Genomic DNA, 17,821 nt, shown 5'->3' on the forward strand with positions numbered 1-17,821 from the left:
CCCCCCCCCCCCCCCCCGACTTTTTTCACCTCATCAGTATTTACTTATTTATTGACAGGTCAGCTGCTAGCTCCTACTGAAAACCTTACTCTAATTCCTGGACTCCCCTGTCCTGGGTCTCTAAGTGCATTCTCTATCCTTGTATTTTCTTCCATTCATTTATCCATTCCACCAACTAACCAACAATAATTGTGTTAGGCAGAATTTTAAGTACTAGGATATAGCAAATGATAAAAAAAAATAAAATAAAGGTCCTTCCATAATGGAGCTTACATAATAAACAGTTAAAATACAGTATGTCACTATGTGATAAATTCTATGATGAAAAATAGAGTAGGAGGGCTGGGATGTTCTGGGGTTGGAGAGGAGGTTGCTATTTAAAGAACACGATCAGAGAAGGCCTCACTAATAATATAGCCTTTCAGCAGAGACCTGGTGGAAGGGAGAGAGGGAGCCATGCGCGGATGTGAAGAAACCTTGAGGAGGAGCATGCCCAGTGTATTCCAGGATCAGCAAGGAAGGCAGTGTGCTTAGAGCAGAATGGTGAGGGGACAGTGTAGATGACGCTGGAGAGCCAATGACAGCCAAATCATGAAGGGATTGTAGGCTTTTGGCTTTTACTGAGACTCCAAGCTATGGAGGCTTTTTGCAAACAGATGACAAGATGACGGCTATGTGCTAAGAAGACCAATCTGACTACTGGGTTAAAAGTGGGGTAGGGTAGGGGGGTGCTAGGAAGGGCAGGAACAAGCTAGGACACTGTTGCAATCATCCAGATAAAAGGAGTTGGTGGCTTGGACTGACCAGAGTATAGCCAGTGGAGGTGGTGGTAAGTGATTGGATTTTGGATATATTTTGAAGGTGGAGCCAACAGGATTTATAAAGGATTGGATAGGGAATATGAAAAGAAACAGGGAAACAAAGGTTTTTAGCCTGAACAACCAGAAGGACAGAATTGCTGTGAAGTGGGGAAGATGGCAGGAGAGTTTTAGGTGTAAGTTGAAGAAACCTGTCAGGCCTCCAGTTGGAGATTTGCGTGCCTAGTTGAAGGTGTGCATTGGGAGTTCCGAGGAGAGGTCTGAGATGGAAATACAAATCTGAAAGCTGTCTGCATTTAGAGGTTTCACACTTAAGGAATCAGATGAGAGAGAAGAGAGGAGGTGACATGGCTGAGTCCTGAAGCACTCCAACTTGAGAGGTCAAAGTGATACAGAGGGCATCTGACCAGAGGAAACTGAGAAGGCTAGTGAGCTGCTAGGTGAACCAGAGAGCAGGAGCAAGTGGAAATGCACTTACTAGTTAGAGGGAGGCAGTCGTGACTCATGCGCAATGTTGCCAGTAGGTGGGATAAGATGAGGACATCTATACTAATAAAAGAGTAAAGAGTAATATGCTAATTAGACTGGATAGACTGAACGTCTCCCTGATGTCCTTCCGGACAAAGCCATGGTGGCAGGGGGCCAAGGCAGAGGTGGTTAGGGGTGATCAGGCAGGCAGGGGAGAGCAGTTAGGGGTGACCAGGCAGGCAGGCAGGCAGAGCAGTTAGGGGTGATCAAGCCAGCAGGGGAGAGTGTTTAGGAGCAATCAGGCAGGCATGCAGAGTGGTTAGGGTCAATCAGACAGGCAGGCAGGTGAGCAGTTAGGAGCCAGCGGTCCCAGATTGCAAGAGGGATGTCCGATTGCCGGATTAGAGTGGGTGCAGGCTGGGCTGAGCCTCCCCACCCCGTGCACAAATTTTGTGCACCAGGCCTCTAGTTGTGTTATAACTGTCTATATATTTGTCTCCTTCAGTTGGCTGAGAACTCATGGATAGCAGGAACACATACAGCTTTGAAAGCAGTGAGATATGGGCATGCCATTTAATGGCTGCTTTCCCTTCGGCTGGTTCTCTCAGCCCCTTGCATTTCAGTCTCCTCTGAAAATGGGGAGGATGTAGTATCTTTCCCATAGAGTTGTTGTGAGGCTTAAATAAGATCATGCAGGTGAAGCACTACGTATAGTCCTGTTCATGCAGTTAAACACATGATAGTTATCAGCACTATTAATTTTGTATACCTGGCTCAGTGCCCCTTCATATTAAGCAGCATTTGTTAATGAATGAGTGAATTGCCTTTTGTTGGTTTTATTTTAATATTTCATTCAAGGCACTTCCCTGTGTGTTGTGAAGTATTAACATGGCCTTTTGGGGTTTCTCTAGGATCTAGCGCTGATCCTCACAAAGCGGGTTCTGGAAGAAGAGAGGAAGAGACGGCCTCGCGGCAGAGCCAATCCGATGGAGCTCCCCAACTACAGCCGGCAGCTGCTCCAGCAGCTCTACACACTGTGCAAGGAGCAGCAGTTCTGTGACTGCACCATTTCCATTGGGACCATTTACTTCAGGGCCCACAAACTTGTCCTGGCCGCTGCCAGCCTCCTCTTCAAAACCCTGCTGGACAACACAGACACCATCTCCATCGATGCATCCGTGGTGAGCCCCGAGGAGTTCGCCCTCTTGTTAGAGATGATGTACACTGGCAAACTACCTGTGGGCAAGCACAACTTCTCCAAAATCATCTCTTTAGCCGACAGCCTCCAGATGTTTGATGTGGCTGTTAGTTGTAAAAATCTCCTGAGTAGCCTTGTAAACTGCTCTGTTCAGGGTCAGGTGGTGAGGGATGTCTCCGTGCCACCCTTGGAGTCATTCAGGAAAGAGTCAGAGAAGCCTGAAGTAGAAGTCCTTTCTTCAGAGGGTGCGGGAGAGCCTCCTCCTCCCCGGGAGGGTTCCACCCCGGTGAAGGCCGAGACACAGGAAGCCGTCCCTACGGTGGTTGCACAAGAGATGAGTGTGGGTCCTTCCCCTGCCCAGGAGCTTCAGGGGGATGCAGACACGCCAGTGGAGACTCCTCTCACTGCGGAAGTCTGTCCTTCCTCCCCTGTTGTACAAGCCTGCAGTGAGGCAAAGGAGGCCAGCACAGAACCAGGTAATGCACGTGTAATAGTTGTTTTGTAATCTATCCTCCTGTCGTCAGTTACTGGATTCAATGACCTTTATGAATTTTTTTGTTTCATTGATAAATTTACCAAAGACCACTGTTAGATAGGATATAAAAATCAATACATTATTCCTATCAGGGTATTCTTGTAAAAGTATCTGTGTTTGTGAGTGTTGAAAATCTGAAGCTGATCTACAGAGCAGAAAAGCAATATTGGAATAACAGTGCACCATTTTTTATACTTGCCCATAACTTTAACCAGGATGAGGATGGCACAAAGAAGGAAGATGTTAGAGACACCGGTTTCTATTTATTACTCATAACTGGTGTGCTGCATTACTCACAAATGCAATCTATGACCTGAAGCTTCTCAGCTTAAACTTTTAAAAATCATTTCAAGTAATGAATCACTGATTTTTTTTATTTTGTTTTACATTCAGAGTATGAGACAAAACACTCCCAGATGAATTTTCTTCTAGAAAATGAAAGTATCTTCTCTGACGCACTCTTGGTTACCCAGGATGTTTTAAAAAAACTAGAGGAATGTTCAGAAATTAAAGGTATACAGAAGGAGGTAGGTACTGAGTCTTACTTGCTAGTTTCGTGTTCTCAGGGTACCAGATCCGCTTCTAAAATAGGACAGAAATATGAAAATGCAAAATCCCCCAGAGTTTCAGTTTTTTCAAACTATTTTTTTTACATTTATTCCCTAAAGGGCAGTGTTGCAAAAGTATTAGGCAAGATACTTTCAAAATAAAATTGTATTTTGATTAACAGGTGAATTCCACCTTATAACTAATTTTGATTCTTAAGTGATTATAACATTCCCTCCGGTACAAAAAGGATGTAATATAAACTTATCTGGTAAATTGTATCCAATATTTAGGACTACAATGGCCATTTTCAGCTATCTAAACAAGAATGGTGGACATTTATTGAACATTTAGTATGCTATGTTTGGAGCATGTGTTATCTCATTTAATCCTCACAGAAATCAACAAGGTGGATACTATGGTATTTTTTAGCCTTGTTTTATGGATGAGAAAACTATCTTAAGGAGATGCTGTAACTTGGCCAAGTCACAGAGCTTGTGAGACTGAGCAAGAATTCAAACTAAGCATTCTAACTTTGAGCTGTTCTCATACATGTTGAGTTAATACTGCCTCCCAAAGAGTAAAAGTGCTGTGTGTATATCATCTATCTATAATAATAAAAGCGTAATTAGACCAGATGACCTTCCAGAGGAAGCTGGGGCTGTGGGGCTGCAAGGGAAGCCCAGGTCCCCGGTGCCAGAGGGAAGCCGGTGCCAGCAGCCGGGGAAAGGAAGGCCTACTCTTGCATGAATTTCGTGTGTCAGGCCTCTAGTGTATGTATAAATGTTCAGGAATTAACTGACAAAAAGCTGCCAAATGGTAATCAGGCTCTGTTTCTTAGCCGACCTTTTTTTCCTTCAATTCTCAGTGAGACACACCCCCACCGATAGGATCCCTCAAAACCCAATTCCTCACAACCTTGCAGGATTGATCCCAGGGCCACTTTGGAACTCCCCTTGCTTCCCCTTCCCCCAGCCCTCCCTTCCCAGAGGCGCTGGCAGAGGAGAGGGCACTGCCCCCCAGGCTTCCTCATCCGATTGGTGGGCAGTGTTGTGAGGTCTCCCATGCTGCTATAGGCATTTGGTTTTTGTTACTATTAATCCAATAAGTAAATGCCTTCTAATATTTAAATGTGTTCCTGATGCATAGTAAATTTTTTTAAAAAAACACAAAGTCAAGGTCAAATACTTATTTTAACCATGGTTAATCAACAGTTGGCTCTAAATTATTTTCTTAACAGATAAACTATTTACAAGACTTGGGCTAACCCTGAGGACTCTCTTAGGGAGGGTTCAAGTTATAAAACCTGGGTATACTTTGAACCAGTTATGCTGAAGGACATTATGGTTTTATGTTTTTGCACTTGGATGTTCTCTTAACTGTTTAATGCATCATTTTGTCGCTAGTTTGTTACTTTGATAGCTAGCTATAGTCATACCTCTTTGCTTTTTCTCTTAAGGCTTCCTCTCTTAAGTTTGGATGCAGAGAGCAACATCATCCCTTAGTCAGGAACACTAAAATTATTAATGATACCTCTATACTTCCTTGAATTGTTTCTTAATGCATTTTTTCCTTTCAAAAGTATCTGGCACATAACAGGTGCTCAAAAATATTTACAGGTATGGACTCATTTAACATTTTCCCCTCCAATTCTTGTCCTAATCTTTTGATGGCAATAGCATTACTGGTACTTGGAAAGAACACGAATCACTGCTGGTGATCATTTTAGGCTTATGTTATTACTTCCTCGGTTTTAGAGGTTAGAGTAAGAGCTCTACACACCATTTGGTGGTTGTATTTAAAATTGATTCTGTTACATTCCGTAATAAATCTTCCTGCTGCAGAAAGAAAAAGGAAAAAGATATTTCAGGAACATAAGATTAAATTAAATAAAATAGAGCATTAGGAGGTACTGCTTTCTTAGGCCCTGCACTTCTCTCTCTTTTTACTTGCTTTTAGACAGCTTTATTGATGTATGATTAACATATAGTAAACTGCACATACTAGTTAAAGTGTGTGTTTGACAAGTCTTGAAACCTGAAACCATCACTATACAATCAAGATAGTGAAGAGCCTGCTACTTCTAAAAGTTTTAGTTCCCTTGGTAACCCCTCCCTCCTCCTCCTTCCACTCGCCCATGACCAGGTAGCATTGATCTGCTTTCTGCCACTGTAGTTAATTTGCATTTTCTAGAATACTCTAGAAATGGAGTCATATAGTCTGAATTCCTTTGGTCTGGCTTCTTTCATTCAGCATACTTATTTTGAGGTTGCATGTTCATTCCTTTTTACTGCTGAGCAGTGTCCATTGTATGGATATTCAGTTTATCCAGCGCTGCTAGCCTTGTGACCTTGAGCAACTTCATGTAAGCCAGTGGTTCTCAACCTTCCTAATGCCGCAGCCCTTTAATGCAGTTCCTCATGTTGTGGTGACCCCCAATTTCATTGTTACAAATTGAACATAATTAAAGCATAGTGATTAATCACAAAAACAATATGTAATTATATATGTGTTTTCCGATGGTCTTAGGTGACCCCTGTGAAGAAGGGTCGTTCGACCCCCCAAAGGGGTCGAGACCCACAGGTTGAGAACCGCTGACTAAGCCTTTATTTTCTAATTGGTAAAATGGGAATGTTACCACCTATATCTCAGAATCTTGGTGAAATTAAGGTTATTTATATGAAAGTCATACTAAAATGCCAGGCACATAAAAGGACTCAGTAGGTGCAACTGTTGTTTGTTATACATTAACACAACCTTTTTAGACATAGTTGATCTTAAAACCCCCTTTTCACCTCATGCCTTTTTTTTTCTTTTTCCAAAACAAAACACTTTCATCTTAGCTCCAATGACATTTTTACCATCTTTCCCCAAAAACATTTCTAGGGCACAAAATAGATTCATAATTGTTTAATTAGATACATTTTATATATTGTGAACATAATGGCTAATATTTTGTACACACTGTTTTATTTACTGTGCCACATTCATAATACACCAACTTCACCTCATGCCTTTTCATATCCTAGTACCATGGTCATTTACTCCACACGAGATGGTTTGCTGTCACTTTAGGAATAATTTGCAAGTCATGTTTTCAAATAGGTGCCATTCCCATCTTGGAAATAGCTTCCTGGCCTGCAGGTGTAGTGTCTCATACAAGGCCGTCATCTCTACAACAGTTCAGTGCATATAAAAATCACTGAGGGCGCCGAAACCGGTTTGGCTCAGTGGATAGAGCGTCGGCCTGCGGACTGAAAGGTCCCAGGTTCGATTCCGGTCAAGGGCATGTACCTGGGTTTCGGGCACATCTCCAGTGGGAGATGTGCAGGAGGCAGCTGGTCGATGTTTCTCTCTCGTCGATGTTTCTAACTCTCTATCTCTCTCCCTTCCTCTCTGTAAAAAATCAATAAAATATATTTTTTTAAAAAATCAAAAAATCACTGAGGGCTTGTTAAAATGTACACCTCCAGACCACATTTCTAGGGAGGCTGATTCCTAGGTTGTGGTAGAACTTGGACACCTCCCTCTTTAACAACTTCCCTGTGGGATGCTGTTTGGTATCTCTCAACCACATTTTGAGAAGCACTGCTGGAAAATTAATGGCTCACAGAATTCTTAGTGTCTGATGGCAGATGTCACAGTGTCTCTGCTGACATTTCTTAAACTTTTGAGGGGTCACTGAATATCCATTTTTTCCCAAGGGTTACTCTTTGCTTTCCTCTTGATTCAGCAAATATTTACTGAGCAACTGGTATGTGTCAGACATTGAGCTGGTTGCTAGGAAAACAACCCTAAGACTAGATCCTATCCTTACAGGATGTCCTAAAAGCAAAGAAATCTGCCTGGTGTGATTTGGGGGGAATGTACACAGAAGTCACCAAACTACAGGAATCACTGTAAGACATCAGTGTTAAATCCTTGGACTGGCTGGCGTGGCTCAGTGGTTGAGTGTCGATTCCTGGACAGGGCACATGCCTGGGTTGTGGGCTTGATCCCCAGTAGGGGGTGTGCAGGAGGCAGCCTATCAGTGATTCTCATCATTGATGTTTCTATCTCTCCCTTCCTCTCTGAAATGTATTTAAAAACGAATTTATCCTTAGATGTGTCATTGTAAGACTTGATTTAAGGCTTATGAGCGATGTTCTGGTTGAGGTGCACCAGCCTGTACCTTTTCTGAGAAACAGATCCAGGCTGGGGAGCTGGCCTGGATTGAGTTTAGGAAGGACACCGTGAACCAGTGTCCTGATTATTTTATTTCCTGAGGTAAATGATAAAAGGTGGCAGCGCCATTCCCTGAGCAATGATTGCGGCAACATGAGAAGAGGCCGGGTTGTTTGAATTATGTGAAACCAAAGCCAAAACTGATTGCGGAGAAGTGCGTTGGGTGCTGGGATGAAGATGCGTTTTCTGCCTGTCTTTGTGTTCTGTCCCCTACCCATTAGAAAGAGCAGAAACTGACCTACGAGGCTTTCTGGCTGAGCTTAGTAAAATCTTTATTTAAAGGCAAACTCAGGCTTTTTTTTAGCTTTTACGCTAGAACTTTTCATTGTCTTCTTAATTGTGTGTATAGCAAAGTGAGCCTTTCACTAGAATAAAGAGATTCCCTTTCTACTATTGATTTCCTTGCTGTTTGAGCCACTTTTCACCTAAAGTTCTGGAAAGACTCCCAAAACTGAGAATGTAGCAGCATTTTTTTCTCCTTCAGCTTTGTTTCAAAGGCAAACAAGTTTTGCTACCTGTGAGAATCTAATGTTTTCAGCCACATCACTGCTTTGAGGGTTTGTCAGAAAGTGCAGGTCTGTGCTATGTGGACTGTGTCACTGACAGGGTAGGCTGACCCTCTTGAAAAGTGAGTTAATAGGATTCACTTTGCAGGTCTATGAGAGATGAAAATACATTTTTTCCCCAGATCTTCTCTGTGCTAATTATCAAGTCTAAGATATGCTGCCATAGACAGAAGGGCTAGTGGTGTTATAGCAAGGAAATTTCATTCAGGTAAGCATTTATTAAGCACCTACTATGTACCAATCTCTACTAATCATTGAGACCAAGCGGAAGGCTGCAGGTTGTCTAGATACTACTACACAGTGTTCACAGTGATGTTGAGTCTAGAAGTCCAGTAGAATCCAGTGTAAATGGATTTGGTCACACTCAAAATCTGGGAGATGGAACTGGGTAAAGAGGGTGCCAGGTCAGTGAGCTCAGGGTTGTTTTCTTCCAGACTCCTCTACTCACTTGCCATGTGACCTTGGGTGGGTTACTTCACCTCTCTGACTCATTTAACTAGCCTTGATAATGCCTCCTGGGACTGATGTGTGGAGTAAGTAGATGGCACATGTGCACAGTCTGGGGTGGTCTGTATCATTACTGCTCTCAGCATTTAGGGGTGCCATGAGCAAATAAGAATATAGTGTAACCCAAACAAACCTGAAGGCTAACAGTTGGGAAAACAAGTAAATTCAGTTAAAAGAATTGAGTGTAAGGGGAAGATTAAATGTTTTATCACATATAATTGTGAGAAAAGAAACTGTCTCATCTTTACTGTACTCACATAAAAATGCTTTGATTACACATGTGACTATGAATTTATATGAATTTACTAAGGTACAGTACCTTTAACTCTAAGAATCAAAGGAGTTCCAAATGTTTGGCTAAAGAACAGAACTCTGTTTTGGTTCATGTCTTGGAGTCTGTTACATGGTAGCAATCAATGAGCCCCAGCCTGTAGCAATATGTGACACCCTTCTGTTGAGGCAGATACACTATTTCAGAAAAGAGTTCACTCCACTGTGGAGCCCCAGGCAGCGCAGGGGGCTGGTGGAGTAACAGTTTATGAACGCTGGCTCTGGTACTGGTCCCCAGTAGGTTCTGGAAGAAAGAGCCGAGAGCAGGGCCATCCAGGCAACTCACTGCTCCCTCCTGGCCCTTTCATCAGCCCACCCCTCCTTCTCTTCCCAGATGGTCACCCTAGCGTCACTGCTGAGCAGTGAAGTTAACAAATGTTTTAATTTCACTGCTGAGTAGTTCTGCAGAGGAGGAGACAGCAGAGAGGATAATGAGAAGCACATCAGATGCCACCATTGATGAAAGCTTCTCTTCCCCAGTGGCTCCAGTGATAATGCCAGACAAATTGGATGCTGAGAAAGGTGGATTTGGGCTATTCCGAGAGCTTCGGGTGCACAAAGCTGGCCATAGAATGAGATAGCTATATGCCATTTAATTATGATGTGCTAAAGAAAGGGGAAATAAAGAGAAGGAAACATGTTTACTCAGGGCATTAGCGATGAGTGAGTCTCTCTTAGTTATCTATTGCTGTGTAACAAATTACTCTAAAGTTTATCAGCTTAAAAGAACAAACATTTATAACCTCACGGTTTCTGTGGGTCAGGAATCCAGGCCTAGCTTAGCTGAGTCCCTGGCTCAGAGTCTCACAGGGCTGCCCTCAAAGTGTCAACCAGGGCTGCCGACATCCTAGGGCTCAGCTGGGAGAGTGTCTCTCTAAGCTTAGTCACATGACTGTTGGCCGGCTTCGGAAGAGCCACTTCCAAGTTCTCTTACTGATTGTTGGCCAGAGAATTTAACTCTTTGCGCTCAGTCGTCAGCTCACAACATGGCTGCTCGCATCAGAGCAAAGACGGCACACACTTAGGCAAGGTGGAAGTCACAGTGACCTCATCTCAGAAGTGGCATCCATTATCTTTGCCTGTTACCTTCCTTAGTTGTTAGGGCAGCCCAAGGGCATGAGTGCCTGGAGGCAGGGCTATTGAGAACCATTTTAGAGGCTGCCTGCCTCAGGTCCCTACTGCTGTCAGGGAAAAGGCATTCTACAGAGAGTGTCGGCCAGCTAACAAAAACATGAAGGGTTGAATATGCGTGACTAGAGGGGATTAAGCATTCAATTGGTGTCTGAATCTTATTTATTATTTTTAAAATAGAGACAAGATAAGTTCATGGTAGTTACTCTAGTAACCAGCGTGGAAGGCTGAAAAGGAGTCGTCAGAAAGTGCTGAGGGCCTTACTTGCCAAACCCAAGGAGCGTGGAGTTCCTGCGTCTGGCTCATCTCTCTTTCTGGGCACTTGTGTTCCGTAGACCATGATGGGATGTCTTGTGGGTGCAGAAGGACATTCAGCATTCCAGAGAATCCTGGATAAAGTAAGAGATGAGAGCCTGGATGTTCCGACGGTTGTGTCCCTGCTGAGGCTGTACCAGGATTCTAATCCTGCAGTGAAGACAGCACTGTCAGGTGGAAAGCCAGAGGATGTGGAAGCCGTGCAGCCAAGAGGTAGGAGAAACCCATCCACCTGGGTCGCCCAGTGTTATTCTGGGCAGATGCTATGAAGTTTGCTCCAGTGATTCATTTCTTCAGTGGCCTAGCTATTGTTAAGTGATTTTCACGTAAATTGTACATGTAACTCCGGAAGCTGCCTGTTAAATATGTACAAGCCAAATTGGAGACTCCAGTTCTCTCCCCTCGTGTGCTACACTAGTCTGACACCTTGAGGTTGGAGACTGCCATCAGTGTTCTCTGCCCTTCAAAAAGCCACACACCCTCCTCGATGTGTAGAGCCCAGGGTGAGCTGGTTCGCTGACAGCACTTTTAAAGGCTGCAGCTTGTCTCATTGGGGTTCGGTACAAAGCAGTGGCCTTGCTAACCAGAAGTTAACCTCTGGCTGGCTCTGCGGCTTTGTGTTTCGACAGATAAATGAAACACTTTTCCTTTCATACAATTTAAACAGAATAATAAAGTATTTTCCTCTCCAAAAAGCGAGATTCTGCATTTGGGTCCTCAGAATAGGCCGAGAATCACTTTGCTATTCTGTTAGATCTCTCTTGACAAACCATGCTGTCATTTTCTTCAAATTGACTGGCTTCTCTTGTGCGTCTCTAACTCTTTCTCCCCAGGGGGGAGCACAGGAGCGGGAAAGACCTTGTCCGCTCTGTTACTAGAACACAAAGAGGACCTGATCCAGTGTGTAACCCAGCTGAGACCTATTATGGAGTTCCTGGAAACAGCCACAGAGGAATTCTTGCCCGGCACTGAGAAAAGGGTAACTGTCGAGTGTCTCTCCTCCCTTCTGAATTTATAAAGCACTGTGTGGTTTTTTTTAAACTTCTTTTGCGGCATGTAGCAGTTTTTGCCCTGCAGTATTTTTGTACACACTACATAGTAAGCACCTTGAAGTTCAGGTTCTTGATTCATGCCTCTGTATCCTTGCAACAACCGCCTTGTGCATTGTAGTTGTACATTAAATGGGTAGATGTACAGTGGATGGATATTCCTGCTCTGATCAGTGAGTTTTTGTTATAAAATAGTTGTCCCAAGAATTGAAGTGTCTAGGTATATTTGTAATTATTATGACACTTTTTCCTCTTTAAAGAAATGATATACTGTTCACCTGTAGAAAACGGGGGGAAAAGAAAAGAAAGGAAAAAATTCAAATATCCCGCCATCCCATCACTCAGAGATGAGCGCTGCTAACCCTGCCTAGCGTGTGCCCCTCTTTTCTCATCTGAGTCATCCTTGCACGGGGTTATCAGACACTTTTTTAACTGTTTTGTTTAATGTATTGTGAATACATCTCCTTACTACAGTATGGATTTTGGTAGCTATATTGTACTGTCTAATGGACATACCATAATTCATTAATTCTTTATTGTTGGACATTTGCTCCCGGTATTTTGCTGTTGTAAATGATGTTTCAGAGAACCCCCTGGCACATAATGTTTGCATACTTCTGAAATCCTTTCCTTAGAATAATTTTAGGAAGTGGGATTTTGAAATAGTATAAAATTTTTCAAGTGCTTGGTATATGTTGTCAGTTGCCCTTCAGGAAGGTTATACCGATTTACTCTCCCACCAGCCAGCTACTAAAATCCTCATACAACTGCTGGCATGACTTCTTAAGTCAACTAGATAACTGTATTTGTTGGTGTTATTGATTTCAACTTTGTGCTAAAAATATTTTTATATCTGGAAGGAAGCAATAGGAACGGAGAACTTTTGTGGCATCAATTCTTTGTGGGAAATGGCCTAAATGTTTAGGGGAGAAAGTGTTTATGAATCACTGGTGTGATGGCTAAGCACTGGATGAATAGTGAGACTGGACTCTAGAGTTTCTTTTTCTCAGTAATCTTGTATTGCTAATGTTTCATATAAAATGGGAATAATCTTTAATCTCAAAATTGTGTTTTGCAAATTATTTATATTTTTAAAATTTTAACTCCTTTAAAATTCTTAGAAAAAGATAATAAATACACAAAATAATATTAAAATTAAACCCCTGTTTTATCCTTAGACTTCAGATTAAGTATAATTTCTGGCACTCAAAGTAAGTTGCTTATGCTAGAGGCACCTGATACCCTTAGTGATTCCATTCGATTACTCATTCAAACCTTTTCCTTAATAGCTGAATTGGATGTGTCCTCCGAACTGTTTCATTATCTTGGTAAAACAGCATTGATAGGGAGAGCCCAAACTCACTCAGCCTCATTGTGTGCTGCACGGCAGACCATGCTGTCATTTTCTTCTGTCATTTTCAGTTAACTTGACAGAAAGGGCTGAAGCAGAAGAACTTAAATTAGTAATAAATTACAAAAAACACTTCTTAGGATTGGGGTTCCACCAGAGCCTCATTAAGCTACTCCTTTTCACGAAAATTGAAGCAAAATAATAAAGTAGGTGTGTAGAGGTGAATGTTGATCAAATAGCCGCAGTGGCCCTAACCAGTTTGGCTCAGTGGATAGAGCGTCAGCCTGTGGACTGAAGGGTCCCAGGTTCAATTCCGGTCAAGGGCATGTACCTTCGTTGCAGGCACATCCCCAGTAGAGGGTGTGCAGGAGGCATCTGATCGGTGTTTCTCTCTCATCTATGTTTCTAACTCTCTATCCTTCTCCCTTCCTCTCTGTAAAAACTCAATAAAATATATTTAAAATAAACAAACAAACAAAAAAACAACAGCAAATAGCTACAGTGTTTTGACATCACATGGAACATGCACGCAGGCCTTTAGACCTTTTTTCTGCTATGGAATGATGCCAACCACAGGCACCATGGCCCGTATCTGTACGTATCTTGGGTTCTGCAAAAAATGGGAATAGGAATATCTTCAGGATTGGAAACATACAAAAACAGTAATCATATAGCTGCCATTTACTTACTGCTTGCTGTGTGCCAAGAAGTATGCTGAGCACCTTTTAAGTTTATAAACTCTACCTTCACAGCAACTTTATGAAGCTATGGATATTACCCTAATTTTAAAGATGAAGAAACAGGCACTTAAGAAGGTTAAGCAGCTCACCCAAAGTCACAGCTGCTTGTAGCCAGTACTGGAACCCAGACTTCTCAACAAAGCACATTCTCTTAGCCACTGTGCATACTGCTGCTAATAATACCAGTAACTACTATCATTTATTCACAATCACATATGTCCTAGGGGTTATGCTAGGCTCTCCAAACAGCAACTTCATTCTAGACGTCTTTTAAGGATGGTGCAAGAGGTGGTACACTTATCCTTTTTTGCAGATGAAGTAAATAAGGTTCAAAAAATGAAATATCTTGCCCAAGCTCACACGGGCAATAAATTTTAGACCTGGGGTTCAAACTAGGCCTATCTGGCTTGAAAACCCATTCCTACTCTTAAAGTAACTGGTTTCCTCATTGTGTATCAGGTTATTGCTTCGGAATGAAGTGATAACACTGAAATCAATATGGGTTTTAGATACAAGCTCTTAAATTTTAAATTATGATTCATTTAGTAGAAATCTAAGATACCTTAGATCTTAAAGAGAATGACTATGTGGTGTACTGACAAGGAATATGACAACTTATTTATAATATATCTATTTAATATATATAATATAAATTTTCCTTTCACATATATAAAACCAATTTTTTAAAGTATATTCTTACTGATTTCAGAGAGGGAGAGAGAGATAGAAACATCAATGATGAGAGAGAATCATTGATCGGCTGCCTCCTGCACACCCCCTACTGGGGATCAAGCCCGCAACCCGGCATGTGCCCTTGACCGGTATCGAACCCGGGACACTTTAGTCTGCAGGCTGATACTCTGTCCACTGAGCCAAACCAGCTAGGGCAAACCAATTTGTTTTTATAGCAAAATTAATTCTTTTAAACTGGGAATTAATTTGATAGTAGCATCTGCTGGCAAGCTGCTGTGAATGATCTGCTGGACGGTTTCTCCTGAGATCTGGTACTATCCCAAAGGAAAGCTCAAAATTCAGTTACTGTGAACCTATAGATTACATACCGAAATAATCCCCTGCATTATCAGTTCCATAAGAGCCAAGTTATGCATATTGAGTTGTAAATCCATCAAGAAACAGTTCTGTTGTAATAGAAAATATCTGTAAGATAGATGTCATCTGTTTGATTTTTCATCCTTTTGCTTGGGCCCTGTGCACGCTTGACTCAGAACACACTTTAACAGGAAGAACAGATGATGATATGGGTGATGAATGGAGCTGGAATATGAGGTCATTGGGAATGAGAAGGATAGACAGCAAAGAATCCACAGAAAACTAATCCAAAAATGTACTTTAAGTCTTATTTTGGAGGGCACAGACTAATATATAAATTATCTGGGTATTCAAAATGCTATACAAATAAAGTAAAAGGAAGTAAAATAATAGAATTGCATTGAAATTGCAACTTATACCACTGTCGTGTACTTTACTAACCAGAAATTTTAAAACGCTATAACTGTATTAATTAATTGCCAATCTGTTTCTCAGTCTTAGTGTCTGAACAAACTGAATCTAAAGAATCAGGTTAGATGTAAGCTACTTGCTCTGCCATGCAGGCCCAGTGGAAGAATATTTTCACAAAATGCAAACTGTTGGAGGCAAAGAATGTACACACACCTGCCACTGAGAAAGATTGATTTTCATAGAGCTATTTGTTGGGAGAATGTTTTGGATTTTTATTGAAGCAGAATAAGGAAGAGACTTTGACAAAAGTAACACTAGAGACCAGCAGAGGGAGGACGTGGAGACAGGGCATCTGGTAATACCAGCTTGCTGGCTTTTCCAGTGGTGCGACAGATACTTCCAGAATTGCCGGTAACTGGTGTCTGGTTGATTGCTTGCCACCGCAGGTGATTCTGAATTGCTGTGAGAGCGGAACACCCAAGGAGACAATAGAAAAGTTGTTACACAGAATGTCTGAGGAGAGGACCCTGACTGCGGAGAGTTTGGTAAAAGTCCTTCAGGCTGTGAAGATGGCGTTCCCGGACTTGGGCCTCCTGCTGGAGAATTTGCAGAAACTAGCCACTTTGCCGAGCACCCCAGGTATTGTTAATTGCTGGCTCTCTGGACTGGAACCGCTCCTACAGAAAATTAAAACTTAAACACACTTTAGTGCCATGCTGGGGAGCAAGATAATGTTAAGAAATGCCATTGCAAAACAGGAACTAGCTGTCACAAATCAGTGATCCTAATATTTCTGGAGTTAAGATCTGGAATCTGAGAGTCATTCTTTTCTATTAAGCTCCCTCACGATGTTCCACTGGTGCAGGGTTTCTTCAGGTGTGGCTTTCCCAGGATGTCACGTGTCATCAAATGGGCTCACAAGGCTCACGATTTTGACACATCATGTTAACAAATGTGAGCAGTAAAAACTCAAATCTTGACTTCCCCATTCCCACTGCGTACTGTTTGGTTCCAGCAGCCCTCTCCTGTCCATTCAGTTCGGGGCAGTGAGTCCATATTCCATCCTTAGAAAAACACCCACTCTAGCCAGTTCTCCCCTGTCTTAGAGCACTTGAAACTAGATGGTTTTCAGAAAAAGCATATTTGGGAAGTGAGAACTTTTTTTTCTAGCTTTTAAAAGTAATATATACTTATACAGACTTGAACAGTTTTAAAAATAAAGAAAAAACCTAAAACCCTACGATTTGATTATATTGATATTTACACATTGTCATATTTTATCTGTCAATTATTTGTACAGTGCCGAGATACTCTACCAAATGGTATAATTTTTCTCATTTAACAGTATAATATAAACATTCTCCCCCATTACAAAAACCTCCCTATAATCCTGTTTTTTAAGGCTAGGTAGTTTTCATTCATAAGGACGTATATGATGTATTATTCATGCCCTTGTTTGGGTACACTGTAGCATAATGGTTAAGACTGTCAAGACTACTCATTTTGTAGCTGTGTAACCCTGAGCTAGTGACTTGAGCTTTCTGAACCTCATTCTTTCCTCTGTGAAATAAAGATAAGAAAGATACCTGTCACATTCGTTTTTGTGGCTACCATGAGATTATATATGTAAAGCATTTAGCACAGTGCCTAGCATATAATAGGCACTCATAAATAAATATGTTATTATCTTCATTGTCATAACCACCACAAGTTATACAGTGACAATACCTTGATCCCCAGAAGCGGGATTATTGGACCACAAAGGAGAATAAATTTTTAAATATCAGCAAAGCTAATGGAAATGCCTGATGGTGTTGATTTTCCTTTACTTTCAAATAAATATGACCTCTTAAAAGAGAGCATCTAGCAGATTGGCTCAAGGGGCATGTAAACAGAACGGTGGGTCACCTTCACTACCACAGCCTCGGCTCATGCCTGCCTGTGTTTTGACCACCACATGGTTCCTCTACCTCAGCCTTGATAAACAACAACCCTTGAATCTGTTCATCTGAATCTGTTACAGGTGAAGCCTTCTAATTACTCCCTTCTCCCCCCACCCCCTCCCCCAGCCCACTGAGCAGTCGCCAGCTTCTGCCACGGGGCACTAACTTCAGAGGCTTAATGGTCTGTGACCCTGCACACCGAGTGATGGGGTGTAGACTGAAGGACAGCGGAACAGGAGCACAGGCACGAGGCCTAAGCCAGGAGCTGAGCTCCTCTCCAGAGGAGACTGTGCCCTTGTGCTGACTTCTCTCCTCCTCTCATTTAACTCCCTGGTCCTCCATAGGAGAAGCCCCTAAGGAGCTGTGTTCTACCGAACATTATTGTTTTGCTAATATCCTTACAGTGCAAGTGAGCCCTGAAGATTACGGGACTGAGCTATTGAAACGGTATCACGAAAACCTCTCTGAGATTTTCACAGACAACCAGATGTTATTAAACATGATCCCGCACCTGAAGAGTTTAGCCCCTGGAGAAAAAGAGGTAAGAGAGGGGACGGGGGGAGGGGTGTGTAAAATGAGAAAGTAGAGAAAAAGATGAATTTTTTAAAGGTATTTATATTTTATATAAATATACACACA

General features: G+C 42.1%; 1 protein-coding gene across 4 annotated transcripts in view; it reads left to right on the forward strand.

Annotated features, from left to right (window-relative positions):
• ZBTB40 (zinc finger and BTB domain containing 40) overlaps positions 1-17,821 on the forward strand; it is a 63,907-nt gene that overhangs the window by 28,356 nt on the left and 17,730 nt on the right. For 3 of the 4 annotated variants that reach the window (XM_070404306.1, XM_070404307.1, XM_070404309.1), the window contains 6 exons: positions 2,198-2,960; positions 3,413-3,546; positions 10,659-10,851; positions 11,472-11,617; positions 15,686-15,878; positions 17,587-17,723. In XM_070404306.1, the coding sequence (XP_070260407.1) occupies positions 2,273-2,960; positions 3,413-3,546; positions 10,659-10,851; positions 11,472-11,617; positions 15,686-15,878; positions 17,587-17,723 (1,491 nt within the window). In that variant the 5' untranslated portion in view covers positions 2,198-2,272. The remainder of the gene's footprint in view (positions 1-2,197; positions 2,961-3,412; positions 3,547-10,658; positions 10,852-11,471; positions 11,618-15,685; positions 15,879-17,586; positions 17,724-17,821) is intronic. The other variant, XM_070404308.1, reaches the window with a different exon arrangement.

Source organism: Myotis yumanensis, unplaced genomic scaffold (genome assembly GCF_028538775.1).
Source record: "Myotis yumanensis isolate MYYU_CA2020_CCGP unplaced genomic scaffold, mMyoYum1.0.hap1 SCAF_2, whole genome shotgun sequence".
Taxonomy (NCBI): domain Eukaryota; kingdom Metazoa; phylum Chordata; class Mammalia; order Chiroptera; family Vespertilionidae; genus Myotis; species Myotis yumanensis.